Raw genomic sequence first — 13,448 nt, 5'->3', positions numbered from 1 at the left:
ACGGATTATACAATCAAACTGATGAACTTCAATCTCAGTCGTTAGATCAAAATATAAATGGTTACGATTACAAAAAAATTACTTATAGTTACAAAAGTCATCAAAAATTGTTTCAACGTTTTCATAATATTGAAAAGGATGTTATAAAAGTTAGACAAAATTGTAAAAATGATCCCTGTGGTATGCATTTTTTTGGGGTTTCAGTCCAAACCTGGACTTTTTTGGATTCATGGTCCTTTTGGCCTAGTTTGTACGTAGAATTGGTCCCCGACTTAACTTCTGTTAAGTTGTTGCTGTTAACCCCTCATGTGCGAAGGTATATTTGTCTTTTCACTTATAAATGATCATTTTTGCACCTAAAAAAATATATCCCTTAATACCCATTTATTTATTTTAATAATTAAAAAATAAAAAAGCTCTCTCTCTCAACCCAAAACATTACATACTCCCTTTTTTTCTTGTTGAGGTGAGATCTGATTCCATAACAGCAGGAAGAGTGGTGAGCTCTTCTGGAATCGTTCCAGTGAGATTGTTGTTAACAAGGACGAGTATTTGAAGCAATTTCAAAGCAGAAAACTCAGGGGAAATTGAACCTGTGAGCTCTATCTTTGAAAGTTAACAATGGTGATGTTGCCATTGTTGCACCTAATCCCAAACATGAGCCTCCAACCAACAATTCACCATTGTTATTCCTTGTATCAGATGCTATGAACACACACACACACACACTTATTTCGACTATGTACCCTAACTGTGTGCGATTTCTGGTACACAAGAACATAAATGACAATCTTATGTTCGCTAAATTCAAGTAACAGTAAAACAAAAATAGCATAATCTTACAAGACCTGTTTGTTGTGAATAGATGGTAGAAGGTGAAATCGAATAGGGAGATGATCCTTCAACTTCAGTTACATAATGGTGATGATGGGTTGAATCGATTCCAGATGCATAAAACATGATTTAAGAATAAATTATACTAATCTACAATAACGACGATTTCATATACACAATGGAGATGATGTTCCTGGCGGCGAAGATTTAAGAAGCAAGGTGGAGACGTGAATCCATCTGCTCTGGCGGCCTTTTGGCTGTTCTTTTCTGGTCCGATCAGCCGAAAACACGAAAGGGGAAGAGGCAAGGCAGATCGGCGACTTCAGGGGGTGTTTTGTTGTGGTGTCGACAGGCAAAGGTGGAGGGGACAACCGATCTTTGGAGAACCCCTTTGTGGTTCTACTCCTCATCGCCGGCAGTAGCAAACCGGAAGGACCAAGGTGCAACATCAGTCGACCGTCAATAGCCTCTGATGAATGATCATGGTGGTGATGTGGCTCTCTGGCTCTGAAAAGAAATAATGGATTTCATCTCTGCCACCGGCTTCAACGAAGCTGATATCTGGATGTTTTCTAATGCGTTGGTGGAGAAAGAGTGTGGTAGGTTGCTCCATAAATGAAAATAAGTGTTTGTTCTTGAGTTCTTGAAAACCCAGAAATCTTGGGTCAATGGTGGAGAGAGATATTTTATTCTTTAGTTATTAAAATAAATAAATAGGTATTAATTTTTTTTTAAAAAATAAGGATATATTTTTTTAGGTGCAAAAATGATCCTTTATAAGTGAAAAGACAAATATACTCTCGCACATAAGGGGTTAACAGCAACAACTTAACGGAAGTTAAGTCGGGGGACCAATTCTACGTACAAACTAGGCCAAAAGGACCATGAATCCAAAAAAGTCCAGGTTTGGACTGAAACCCCCAAAAAAAATGCATACCACAGAGACCATTTTTGCAATTTTGTCTAAAAGTTATTGTGAATGGTATTCAATTTATTTTTTAGGTTATCTTTTACTGTACTCAATAAACCAATAAACAATTTTTTAGGTTCTCATTACACCATTTGGATGGTTTCAGAATCCCAGCGTGACATCCATTGTGGCGTCCAATAACGTAACTTGTTCATGTACAAACTATATTGTGCCGACATGACGTCCACTGTGACAAGAGATAAAACAAAATTATCTGATTGTAATCTACTCCAGTGGTGTTATGAGAAGCAAAAGAAAGTATATTAACTCACTGAGTACAATTAGAAAAATTCTAACCCAAAGAGCAACAATGAAATATGGGTTTGGAACATAGTTTTTCATTCATTTACTCGTTAATGATCCATAGTTTCATACTCACTAACCTTTTTATTAAAAGCGTCAAATATGGATTGATCCATTCAATTTATACCTCGTCCCGTATAAAATTTCAAATTATATATTTATTTTTTATCTTTTATTTTTAATTTCAATCGAAATTCCAAAAGGAAGAGGCAAAAGGTCAAACCTTGTTTACCTAGGGCTCGAGGAAACATCCAGACTTCCAGTTTTTTTTCAAGAAAATCATGGTGTCATTCCATTTATATTTCATCAAGCAATCGTCCACGTCATTTATATATCAATAAAACCATCTATCAATTGGAATAAGGGTATTAGTTTGATTATTTATATATCAATAAAACCATCTATCAATTGGAATAAGGGTATTAGTTTGATTATTCAAAATCTTTGGAACAGGTTTGGATCATATTTTTAAAATTTGATAAACGGTTTGGATTAAGATTGATTTGTTTCAAACTGGTTCCATTGTCAGGTATACTCACAACAATTGAACTTAAAAATTGAGTAGCTAAACCCCTGAAAATGTTCGAGACAACCAGTTGAAACAATTATCTAATTTTTTATTTTATTTTATTTTTTTGCTTGAATGATTCTAGAACGTGGATATTGTTCTTAAATTATTTTAAAAACAATTTTGAAATTAGTGTTTTCTTATTTCTTATGCTAATTTTGAAATTTTTTTGTTTGGATGATCCTACAATCTCATTATTTTTTATTTAAGAAATAAATTTGTTCATGTATATTGATTTTTTTGGAATAAATTTGTTCATGTATATTTAAGAAATCTCATTATTTTTTATTTAAGAAATAAATTTGTTCATTATTTTTTATTTAAGAAATAAATTTGTTCACATCACTGATATTTTCTAATTATAAATTTTATTCCCTCTTTCAAAACATTCAAAGCAGTAAATGATACAGGAAAAAAAAAGGAAGAATGGGTTGTAAAAAGAAAATAAGCATTACACAGAAATGTGATCTCTAGTTATCGTGTGATAGAATGATGAAGCGAAGGGAAACACAAACTATACCTCTATACAACTCCACCAACCCAAAATCTCAATGCATGCTCTCACTGTCTGTCTAAGGTAGGTGTAGGTACACTCGGATGACAAATATTAATTAAATAAAACCTAAAATAAACTACACATCATCACCCGAAGGAAAGAGGACGCTACACAATCAAACAGACTATGCACTAATGCACTGTACTTACTTGTCTTGTATAATATATATATATATATATATATATATATATATATATATATATATATATATATATATATATATATATGCCTTTTTTTCACAAAGAATTACACACCATCTACCATTATATGCTTTCTTCCATTCTCTTGCTGCCTTTTCATGTCGCATGCCCCACTCACAAAACTTACTTGCATTCTTTTAGTTGTAAATTCTAACCGGTTTCTCAAATGTGTGTCGGTTCTGCAAAAAAAAAAAAAAAAAAAAAAAAAAGCATTTCATTCCAAATTTTACATCTTCTGTTTTCTCACATGGTTTTTTATTATTATCATTAGATTATGTAAATACATATATATATGATGTAGTAGTAGAAGTACCTGATTGGCAGCGTATGACCTCTTGGGTGAATTGTCAGAGTGTTCTAATCCAAGATATTGTTCCCAAGCACCATAAACATCTCTTCTCTGAAACCATATATTGTTCTCAATACATACATACAAACACTAAATACATTTTTCTGAATAAGGAAGGGAGAAGGGAAAACTTTACATACCTGAAAACGACTTGAGACAATATCCGAGTCCTGAAGGTATGTGGGACGCCCCAAAGACAGAAATGCAAACTTCCACTGATAGGTTGGTTAAAAATCAAAATCAGAAATTGAATTTTTTTTTTTTTTCTTTTGAGAAAAGAATATGTATGTAAATAATATACCTTGGAAAACTCCTCATCTGGAACCTGTAACTTCTTCTGTATCCGTAGTTTAACTTCAGCTAATGTCTCACCCTCACGAATCACCAGGAAGAAGGGTTCCCCAAAGTTCTGGACCTGCTGTAGAGATACGAATGAAATCTTTAGTATTTAACTATTTAGTATTATTAAATCAAGAAAACATGAAAACCCTGACCTGGTTTTGAGCTGTGTCTTTCATGAAGTGATAAACATGGATCAGACGATCCTGTGGGCCCAGCTCCTTTTCTTCTTCTGGAACCTGCAGTAACAAACCATGCCCATAACCTCAACAAAATGAATAAATAAATATTTGAAATCACATAAACCAAACATGAGTATGAGAGTATATCATACCTCCTCAGCACGTAAAGTCCAGTATTGATCATTAATATTCTCGATTTTTTCATTCAGAGGGAATATCTGCATATATGAAAGCATCCAACATGTTATTGTTTTTCTAATGATTTGGCTGCATACAACCAAAATGAACTTGGAAACATGACATGCCTTGTAGATTTTGTGGTAGAAAACCTCAAGTAATCGAAGCTCTGCATCAGGATTAGACAGCTCAACCTGCTTCCAAAACACTCAACAGTTAGCCAGCCATATACAACTTTTAAAAAGTTTAGATTATAGTATGAATTATGAACAATAGATAGATAGATACCTTTGTCTTAAGATCATTGATTACATCCCCTACTGTGCTTTGCTTTGGCAATCTAATAGTATGTATTACCACCTAACAATTGGTTTATAAATAAACAAATCAGAAAAAAGTTGAAAAAGAATAGCTGAAAAAAGGATGGATGTTGTAGCTCAGCACTTGCTTCATCTTTTGTAGCATGATGAAATGCAACTTTCAGAGTTTTCAGGCCTTGTAATTCTGGCAGAGGGATATCCAATACTTCATAATACAAAATGTCTGAAGTCTGCAACAACAACAACAACAAAAATATATATATATATATATATATATATATATATATATATATATATATATTTCAGTTGATTTATCTATTAGAAAATTAAGAGGTCAAAACAATGAATAAGCAACCTGATTGTAGTGGGCCAGCATGTCTGAGAGATGTTCAACTCCACGATATTTGATTGGCTGAGGTTTAGGTTGCTGAGAGTAGCAGTTGTGTGATGTGAGCCTGATTTTAGATGGATCATCTAAGTTTAGATGCCCAGCAAGTCTTTCAACCACATCATCATAATTGTTTAGTTTTGACCTGAATTGAAACAACAAAGTCAACCATGTCAATAAAAACAATAATCAGGTTCATGAATTCAATCACCATAACATGAACTCACAATTCTAGTGAAAACTCATCATCCTTGGGCTTCTCCAGTGAACGAAAGCGTACAACCTATGCAGTTTCCAGTATTAGATAATGCAACAAAATAAAAATCTAAAAAAAAGAATTCATGAGGAGCCCCATGTAATATGATGTGTACCTGACGATTGTGAACATACTCAAGAAAAGATGGAACATCAGGATAGCGATATGTTTCTGTAATTGGTTCATCCTTAAGAGGTTTCTGAAAGCACACGATGTCCCCATCTTCAAGCTGTAAAGCAATCACAAAATGGTGATTAAAGAAAGGAAGAAAGTGCAATGATGATATCAGAAAGATTGCAACTGATAATGAGATACCTGACTACCCCGAAAAGTTAGCTTCTTGTCAATATGTTCACACATAACATTGGGTTCAAATTTGATTTCCTGGATGTAAGGAAGAATATGAAGGCAACAACTTAAATGATTCAGAAGAATGTAACATTTTTATATAAGAAATAAACCTCAAATAGCTCAATTTCTTCATCAGGTGCAAATCCAGCCAGTTCATTGAGCTTTGCTAGTATTTCTATTGGTTTTCCAGTGCCTTTCACAAATAGCCTCCCAACATACCTGGTATGTAAAAGAGCTTCAGATTAATGAGAGAGAGAGAGAGAAAGAGAGAGAGAGAGAGAGAGATAATGGATACCGAAGTTCCTCCTTAAAGGGATCATAAAGTTTGAAGAAAAGTAGAATCTCCTCTTTAGTCTTCTCGGGTGGAGAAATTGGGCGTAAATCCTGCAATGAAAACAAAAAGATTTTGAGATTTTGAATCAATATCATCCACCAACAGTTGAAAAAAAAAACAAGTTGTGACCAGGTATACCTGTCCAACTTCTACTTCCAAGAACAACTTAAGCTCAGCATTGTTAGCCTTATTTGACACCTCTCTCAAATGTCCAACCTAAAACAACACCATAAACTTCTCATGTCAATCACCATCAATACTAATACTATTAAGCATGTGCACACTAATTAACAACTACATACAGACTGAGCTTCTTCTTGAGGTGTCAATGGACGATTTGGCCTGTAAGTGTGATTTTGGCGTTTTGCCCATAGCCAGAAACGTTGGTATTGCACTGGTATACCCAATTCCTTAGCCACATCTTCCTGAAAACGAAATCCAACAGAATAAGTGATAAGAGCTATTGCATCTGTTATGAATATAAATAAATAACTAGATATCTTACCTTGAAAAGGGCGAAAGATATTTGTTTTTGAATGCGGAAGCTGTGAACTTTGTCATGATCCACCAAATCAAAATATGTATCTTTCCCTATCTGTTGGCGAAGGTCGTCATCTCGAGCAACCTTTATAATCGTATATAAATGTGCCTCTGCTTTCTCCTTTCTTTTTTGATCCTTTTCTTCTTGTTCTTTCTTCAATCTTATCTGAAGAGGATGATGAGAGAAAGTTTATTATTGAAATTTTGGTACAGGAACAAAAAGAATTCATATCAACAGATTAATATATTACTCGTAGGTGCTCTGCTATATCCTTCTCATCCACGTTACAGATTATTTTCTCCTTGTCACTTTCACGTATATACACAAGCATATATGCATTTGAATACTTTGTAAATTTAAATGGAGAGTTATTGAACCCAGGATTCGCTTGAGGTAACTGTCACACAAAAATATAATCAGAAGTTAAGTTAATAAAAACATGATAGCAACTTTTATATAAATCATAACAAGTTATCTATCGGATCACCTCCTCCTCTCCCCCATATTGCTCATCTAATGCCCTCTTCATGTCTTCTTTGGTTACACGTTCGTCATCGAATTTAAACCTATAGTCAAATTAACTCAAGTAATGCCAAGAATGGATATGGAAAAGAAATACAAGTACACAAATAAAAAGTAAAGGAATTAGAGTTCAGACCATTGATCAGAAAGAGTTGGTCGGATGTAGGCATAATAATGTCCACCATGTACCCCACCACTGTGAACCAATACACTGCAATAAGATAATGTTGGACGGTTAGACCAAAAGTTATTCATAAAATATTGAAACTAAACATGAGAGAATAATGACATGGGACTATTTTGTTTCTATTAACATATTGAAATATGCAAATAGATAGTAGTACCTGTGAAGAGTGTAAAGGTTGCGCACACTTCTGTCTGCCTCGGGTGATAAATATTTCCCATCTTCTCTATCAAGATCAAGTTGCAAGGGGAATTCATAGCGATCATTTATCTGAATAGAAAAATATTTTTACTTAGAAAATCCTAAATGAGATGATTGTTTAGCAATTGACCTTCTTGTCACGGACAAAGCTTCTTGAAGTTTACAAAGCTCTCATGGAAAACACCGGAGCAATCAGAAATATGTTCGAAAAGACTCTGGACGAATACTCCCGGAGATTATAGAACATCCTGGAAGATATTAGAAGGTTTTAGAATGTCCTGGAAGAATCTCGAAGGTTTTGGAACAAACTGAAAAACCTAGGAAGGTTAAGAACATAGTGGAAGACCTGGAAGAGTATGGAGCATTCTAGAGTATTTTGGAAGACCCAAAAACGTCCTAAATTGAATTTAGTACGTCCAAGAATGGTCGTGAATAGTACAGAACCTTGTACATAAATATAGAGGATGTAAGAATATTCCATAATAGTCATGTATAATATGGAGGTCTAGAAATGACCTGAGAAGAAATGTAAGTCGTTTATTTTTGGAGGTCTAGAAACTTCCTGAGAAGAAGTGTAAGTTACCAATAACAAGTAAGGGAACTCACTCCAAACCATCGAGAGATCACACAGAGTAGCTTTGTAAACTATCAAGTTCTTTGTAGTAATAGAAGCCTTCTTTGTTATAATCTTTTGTTTTTGAAATCCTTATTATTATCAAAAGAGCATAATTGCCTGACTTAGCTAGAAGTGAGCTAGGTGGCACACAGTATTGGTTAGTCGAAGAAGTCATCCCGTGACACGTGGTACAGAGCAAAGGTTTGTGTGAGCGGAGATTATGGCCACATAAGGAACAAATGAAGCTACTAACATCCTTATAGTTGTTGAAGGTGAGGACAAAGAGAGGAGGACCAAATCCAAGAATATAAGGGATCAGTCAGTTCGGTATATACCTTGGCCAGCTTATTCTCAAATAAGCTAACAAGGATGAAGATATACCTTGATGAGATCCTTGAAGGGAAGGATAGCGTTGATCAATATGCAATAAATGACAAACGGTGACGGAATGAAAGAGACCATCAGTGTCATCAAAGAAGAAGTCCTTGAGCTCATCAATGCCTTACAGAAGGAGTTCCGTTAGAAGGTAAACGCCCTACAAGGAGATGTAAATCTGTACAAGGCCTTAATAGCCGGAGGAGCAGGGGCGAATCAAAGTTATGAAGAAGGTGGGTCCTAGTGCCCACCTAATTTTTAAAATTTATTTACAATTTGTATAGAAAAAATTATAACCTACCTTATAATCTTTGACAAAAAGAAGGAAAAAAGAGTTATTGACTATAGAAAATAGAAGGCGGAGCATATTTCGTAGCAAGAATGAGTCGCACATTGACATAAATATATGATGTCTCTTTTACTCTTCCACACCATGAAGCTTTTAGAGGCATGATTCAGACCGGCTTACCCCAAGTTTAAGTTGTTTTAGCAAAAAAAAAAAAAATTAAAGACCAATTAGAGCGATCCTCTCACTACTGAACTGGTTATTTTTTGGTTGAATAAGGTCTTATTGAACTCGATTTTCTCTTAAACCAGTATGGTTGAAACCGACATGTGGTTTTATATTCTAGAATCGCCACTGCGGATGAGCTAATGCAAGGGAGACGCCACACATGAAGCACCTAAATCGTTGAAGTCTGGAGGTAAACGTGATCCTAAAGAACATGACTAATCTTTTGGTCCCTGGAATGTTACTTCAGCGCCACTTAAGTTAAGGATGACAAATTGAAGGTAGATACACTCGTCCTATATTTATGCGAGAACGCAGTTCTATGGTAGAGACATAGAGATAGGCTTATACACCATTGACACTTGGGAAGAAAACAAGAAGCCACTTAATAGAGAATTATAATCACATAATATTAAAGACATAGCGATGAAGAAACTTTGTTAGCTAAAGCATACCGAATCCATCCAAGACTACGTGGTTGAGTGTATGGTAAATGATATATTATTAATCGAAGATAGTTGTAAGATATCTTTTTGATAACCAATGAATGTTCAGTGAAATGATTCAATTATAACTTGATGAGTGAAATGAAAGGAACATAAGTTGAGTAACTAACCTTCACCATCGTGTCCCGCATAAAATCATATTCGAAACGTTTCAACTGGAGTTGAAGAACAGGGGGGAAATCAATGAACAATACGCCCTTCTTTGCATCCTGTAAAGACCATATTCATAGCATTGCATGTGAAAACCAAGATAATAGCATACATCAAACTTCATTCAAACAAACAAAATGTCACCTAAAAGCATAAAATGTTTAACTTAGAATTTTTACAGATAAAAGTACATTTGAATAAGTTAAGTTAATACACCAACCTGTAACCCATGTTGTTCAGCATGATATCTGTTGTCACCTTCAAGCCTTTCTACTTCCACATACTTGTCAAAAGAGGCATAGACATCACGGCAACCTTTAACATCAAGCTGAAGATCTACATAACATATAGATTAGCAAGAAATTATGTCTATATAAAAATTATCATCGTAAGTAAGATTTTTACCATAATACGACTCCTTTCTTGTTGATTTGTAGTCGACGTTTATGCATTCAATATAGTTCATATTATGTCCTTCAAATAACTGTTGAATTGTACCCTCCACAACAGTTCCCTGTGTTAATAAAAAGTATGCATAAGTAGGGATATTATTGATGAGCAATGTTTTAAAACCGGCCAAACTGGTTGGACTGTGACCGGGTGAAGAGAGCAGGTCGATCATGAACGTTTTTGCCTATTTCTGACTTGGATTGAACCTAATGGGTTTCTTAAAAACCCGGTTAACCGGTGACCCAAAATCGCTAAAAAAACCAAGTTAAACCAGTTTTGCCCACCCCATTTGAAAATTTAAAAAAAAATGTATTTGTTTTGAAGTAAAAAAACAATATGTCTGACCTCGAAAGCCAAATTTATCCTCTTAGGTGAAGTTCATGAACAAAATGGTTCGGACTTAATTGTGATTCATTAGGTGCATAGTTAAGTTGTAAAGTGCAAGTGAGAAGAGTAGGCCAAAAAAAATAGGGATACGTGGTTGTTTTATTAGAGTTTTATAACAGATTAATAGTATTTAATGTTGTGAAAGTAAACTACCGCTTAGTTGTGCATTGTTGATCACTTATTAGGACCGATAACTTGTATTTAATTATATATGACATTCAAAACCGGGTTGACCCGCCGGTCACCACACCAGGTCAACTAAAAAGCGGGTTTTAAAACATTGTTGATAAGTAAACAATATTCAAGTTTGATAATACCTTCATTTTGTCTTCAAGCTTCTCACAAAGAACTCGATTGAGTTCTTGAACATCGTGTTGCATAAAAGAGTCGTATGTATCCCATCCAAAAGACTTTGTCAATTCTTTCGTGGCGACACTTGTGTCACTATATTGAAGCTTATAAAATAAACTCTGCAAAGCCAGAGGAATGCTCCCTGATGGCATATCATTTTCAGTTGTTGGCATATGATACACAGCCTGATTATCGAAAAGCAAATGTAAGTGTTTTCTTTCAAGTGATATCAGTGTGCATTATGTGATGTAGTAAGATCACCAACCTTCCTGAAATATGGGATATGATATAATGTCTGTAACAGGGAGTTCATATAGCAAGTAGCGCCTTGATTCTTAAGGCCAACATAACCTGTTTCCTTCTTTGAATCATGTGACCAGTAATCAACAACTTTCCGGACTGCCACATCAGCTTCAACTATACATTTATCATTGAGAAGATAGCCTCTAGTGGGGTCATATAGCTCACTTAGAGGCATAAATGAAGTGAAACCCCAATCACTTTCTCTTGAATTGAACTGGTGTTGTGTATCTGCCGAATGAGGAGATGCCCAAAATATCACAAACCATGTTATGCATAAAAAGATGACATCATTTACATATGTATTTTACTAACATAAGGGTATCCAGTCTCGAAGTGCTTTGTCTATGAAAGTATGTTTCTTATAGAAAAATCCAATAAAAGCTTACCTTTTCTAACCGATAACTTATTATGAACTTGATTAACCACCCCTAAGCTGAATTGAGCATATCTACTCCAGCCATATGGCAATGTTGATGAATCGGCAACATCAAGGTACATTGACAGATGGTCAACATTGTTTCCTTTTGGAAATATGAGCACTCGCCTGCCCAAGCAAAACACAATGTGAGCAGAATCTTATAAACCAATCACCACATGTCTTACATTAAGAATGCAGCAAATTGACAATAAATAGCTAAGATGAAGGCTACAGATCAGCATACCATTTATAACCTCCGACAAAGAAAACATCAGAGTACAACTTTTTGTTACTCAACCTCGAAAAATTTTCTATAGTCCATGTGAATCGTGCTGATGGTGGATCATCAACAGTTGGTGCTTCGACAGCATTGGCAGCTTCTGCTGGTGCAACTGACAAAATAGATATAACTCTTATTAATAAAGTTGGAAAAACAAGGAGTAAACAGAATTGCAATTCATTATATCAAATTCCATGTATTAACGAAGGCATTGCAACAAAAACTCTGAAAAAAAGGTAACGAATTTGGTAACATGGAGTGTAGTACCTTCCATTGGTTGAGGTCCTTCGGTGGCAGCGAAATCAGAATGTGGAACTAGCATCTCGTCCTCCTCTGCCTGCGTAATTAAATTCGATAAATAAATGAATTGGATCTGGCATAAATTATTAAAAAGTTTCGGATCAATCAGAATTCAAAACCCTAGAAATTAAGAATTCCCCCAAACCGTAAGAGAGAAAACAAGAAATTCAAGCCACTTAACATCATGTTTAACATATTTCAGAAAGATCGTTTATGAGATCACAACTCGATAACCCAATTAAGTGAGTATGAAGAAGCAAGCGAAACTTAAAAACAGTAGATATAGATACAGATACAAACGTATCTGTTTGTTGCGCGTGCATATGTGTCAATAAGTGAGAAAGAAGCGGGTTATGTGTGTGCGTGTATATATGTTTGTAGAATGATTGTTATTACATCCATGGGAGGAGGAGTCATCAGAGTCATCGGCGGAGATTGGTGGTCGAAATTGGTGAGCGAATCGGCGGTGAGAGGTGGAGGAAATTTTGAGGGGCTCTGTAGAAATCGTGGGCCGAAAGAAAAAAAATATATAATTGAGGATGGGGTCTTGGCTGGGTTTAGATTTTAGAAACAAGGGAGAGGGTAGTTTCGGGATCCATGAGGTACACAACCTATTAAAAAAGTGTGAATTTCATCAAATTAGTTGTTTAAAAATTTTCTCAAAAAGAAAAGTACCAAATAACACAAGTCAATTGGAAAAAATTGGTATGTTCTCTAAAAAGGATTTGGGATGTGCCATGGTATAGGGCAAAAAATTTGGCGAACCCTCTGAACTCTGAACCTGATCCGACTTCCTCTTCTTCTCCGTCTCCAGGTCAATCTCTCTCTCTCTCCGGCTCTTGCCACCATGTCATCCAGTGTCCTGCAACTGGATATGCTCACAAACTATCTGATATCACTCCTCAACATATTATGATATCTCGCCTTCTCCATCTCCCCATCTGCCACATACTGTGGAACCAATAAAGCGCTTTCGCGAAACATAGCGATGATATCTGCCACCGTCTCAGTAGTCTGGCGAAGGTCCTGAAACTCCCTCGCCAACTGTTGGACCTCAATCACAGGCGCGAAATCAGCCCGAAACCTCGTCACTAAATCATCCCAAGTCATCGACTCAACCGCCTCGCCTCCCAAGGCGTGTCCAACGTCCCCCACCAGTCACGAGCTCTGTCTTTCAGAAGACATGATGCAAGTCTGACCTTCGACCCCTCAGGGAAGCAGCTAGT

At 35.6% G+C, this 13,448-nt stretch overlaps 1 protein-coding gene across 2 annotated transcripts; it reads right to left on the bottom strand.

The window, feature by feature from the left end:
• Nucleotides 1-3,106: 3,106 nt before the first annotated feature.
• On the bottom strand, nt 3,107-12,768 carry LOC145160959 (ubiquitin C-terminal hydrolase 13-like). 2 transcript variants are annotated; one of them, XM_079080347.1, is made up of 31 exons: nt 12,619-12,768; nt 12,190-12,259; nt 11,887-12,034; nt 11,611-11,768; nt 11,187-11,452; nt 10,888-11,106; nt 10,139-10,247; nt 9,954-10,069; nt 9,694-9,792; nt 7,535-7,644; nt 7,327-7,401; nt 7,156-7,234; nt 6,919-7,065; nt 6,633-6,833; nt 6,430-6,552; nt 6,266-6,343; nt 6,089-6,177; nt 5,904-6,012; nt 5,758-5,826; nt 5,558-5,671; nt 5,414-5,469; nt 5,154-5,331; nt 4,927-5,028; nt 4,767-4,838; nt 4,607-4,672; nt 4,454-4,519; nt 4,275-4,358; nt 4,082-4,198; nt 3,921-3,995; nt 3,745-3,831; nt 3,107-3,610 (listed from the first exon to the last, which is right to left on the bottom strand). In XM_079080347.1, exons 1-31 carry the CDS (start codon nt 12,646-12,648, stop codon nt 3,569-3,571), a joined length of 3,354 nt encoding a protein of 1,117 aa, XP_078936473.1. In that variant the 5' UTR covers nt 12,649-12,768; the 3' UTR covers nt 3,107-3,568. The 2 variants fall into 2 exon arrangements, with proteins under 2 accessions (XP_078936473.1, XP_078936474.1); XM_079080348.1 differs by having other exon boundaries at nt 4,082-4,195.
• Between the last annotated feature and the right edge of the window lie 680 nt (nt 12,769-13,448).

The sequence above is a fragment of the Lactuca virosa genome, chromosome 2 (genome assembly GCF_052849685.1).
Source record: "Lactuca virosa cultivar CGN04683 chromosome 2, Lactuca_virosa_CGN04683_v6, whole genome shotgun sequence".
In the NCBI taxonomy this organism is placed as follows: domain Eukaryota; kingdom Viridiplantae; phylum Streptophyta; class Magnoliopsida; order Asterales; family Asteraceae; genus Lactuca; species Lactuca virosa.
This window is presented reverse-complemented; position numbering and strand designations above follow the sequence as displayed.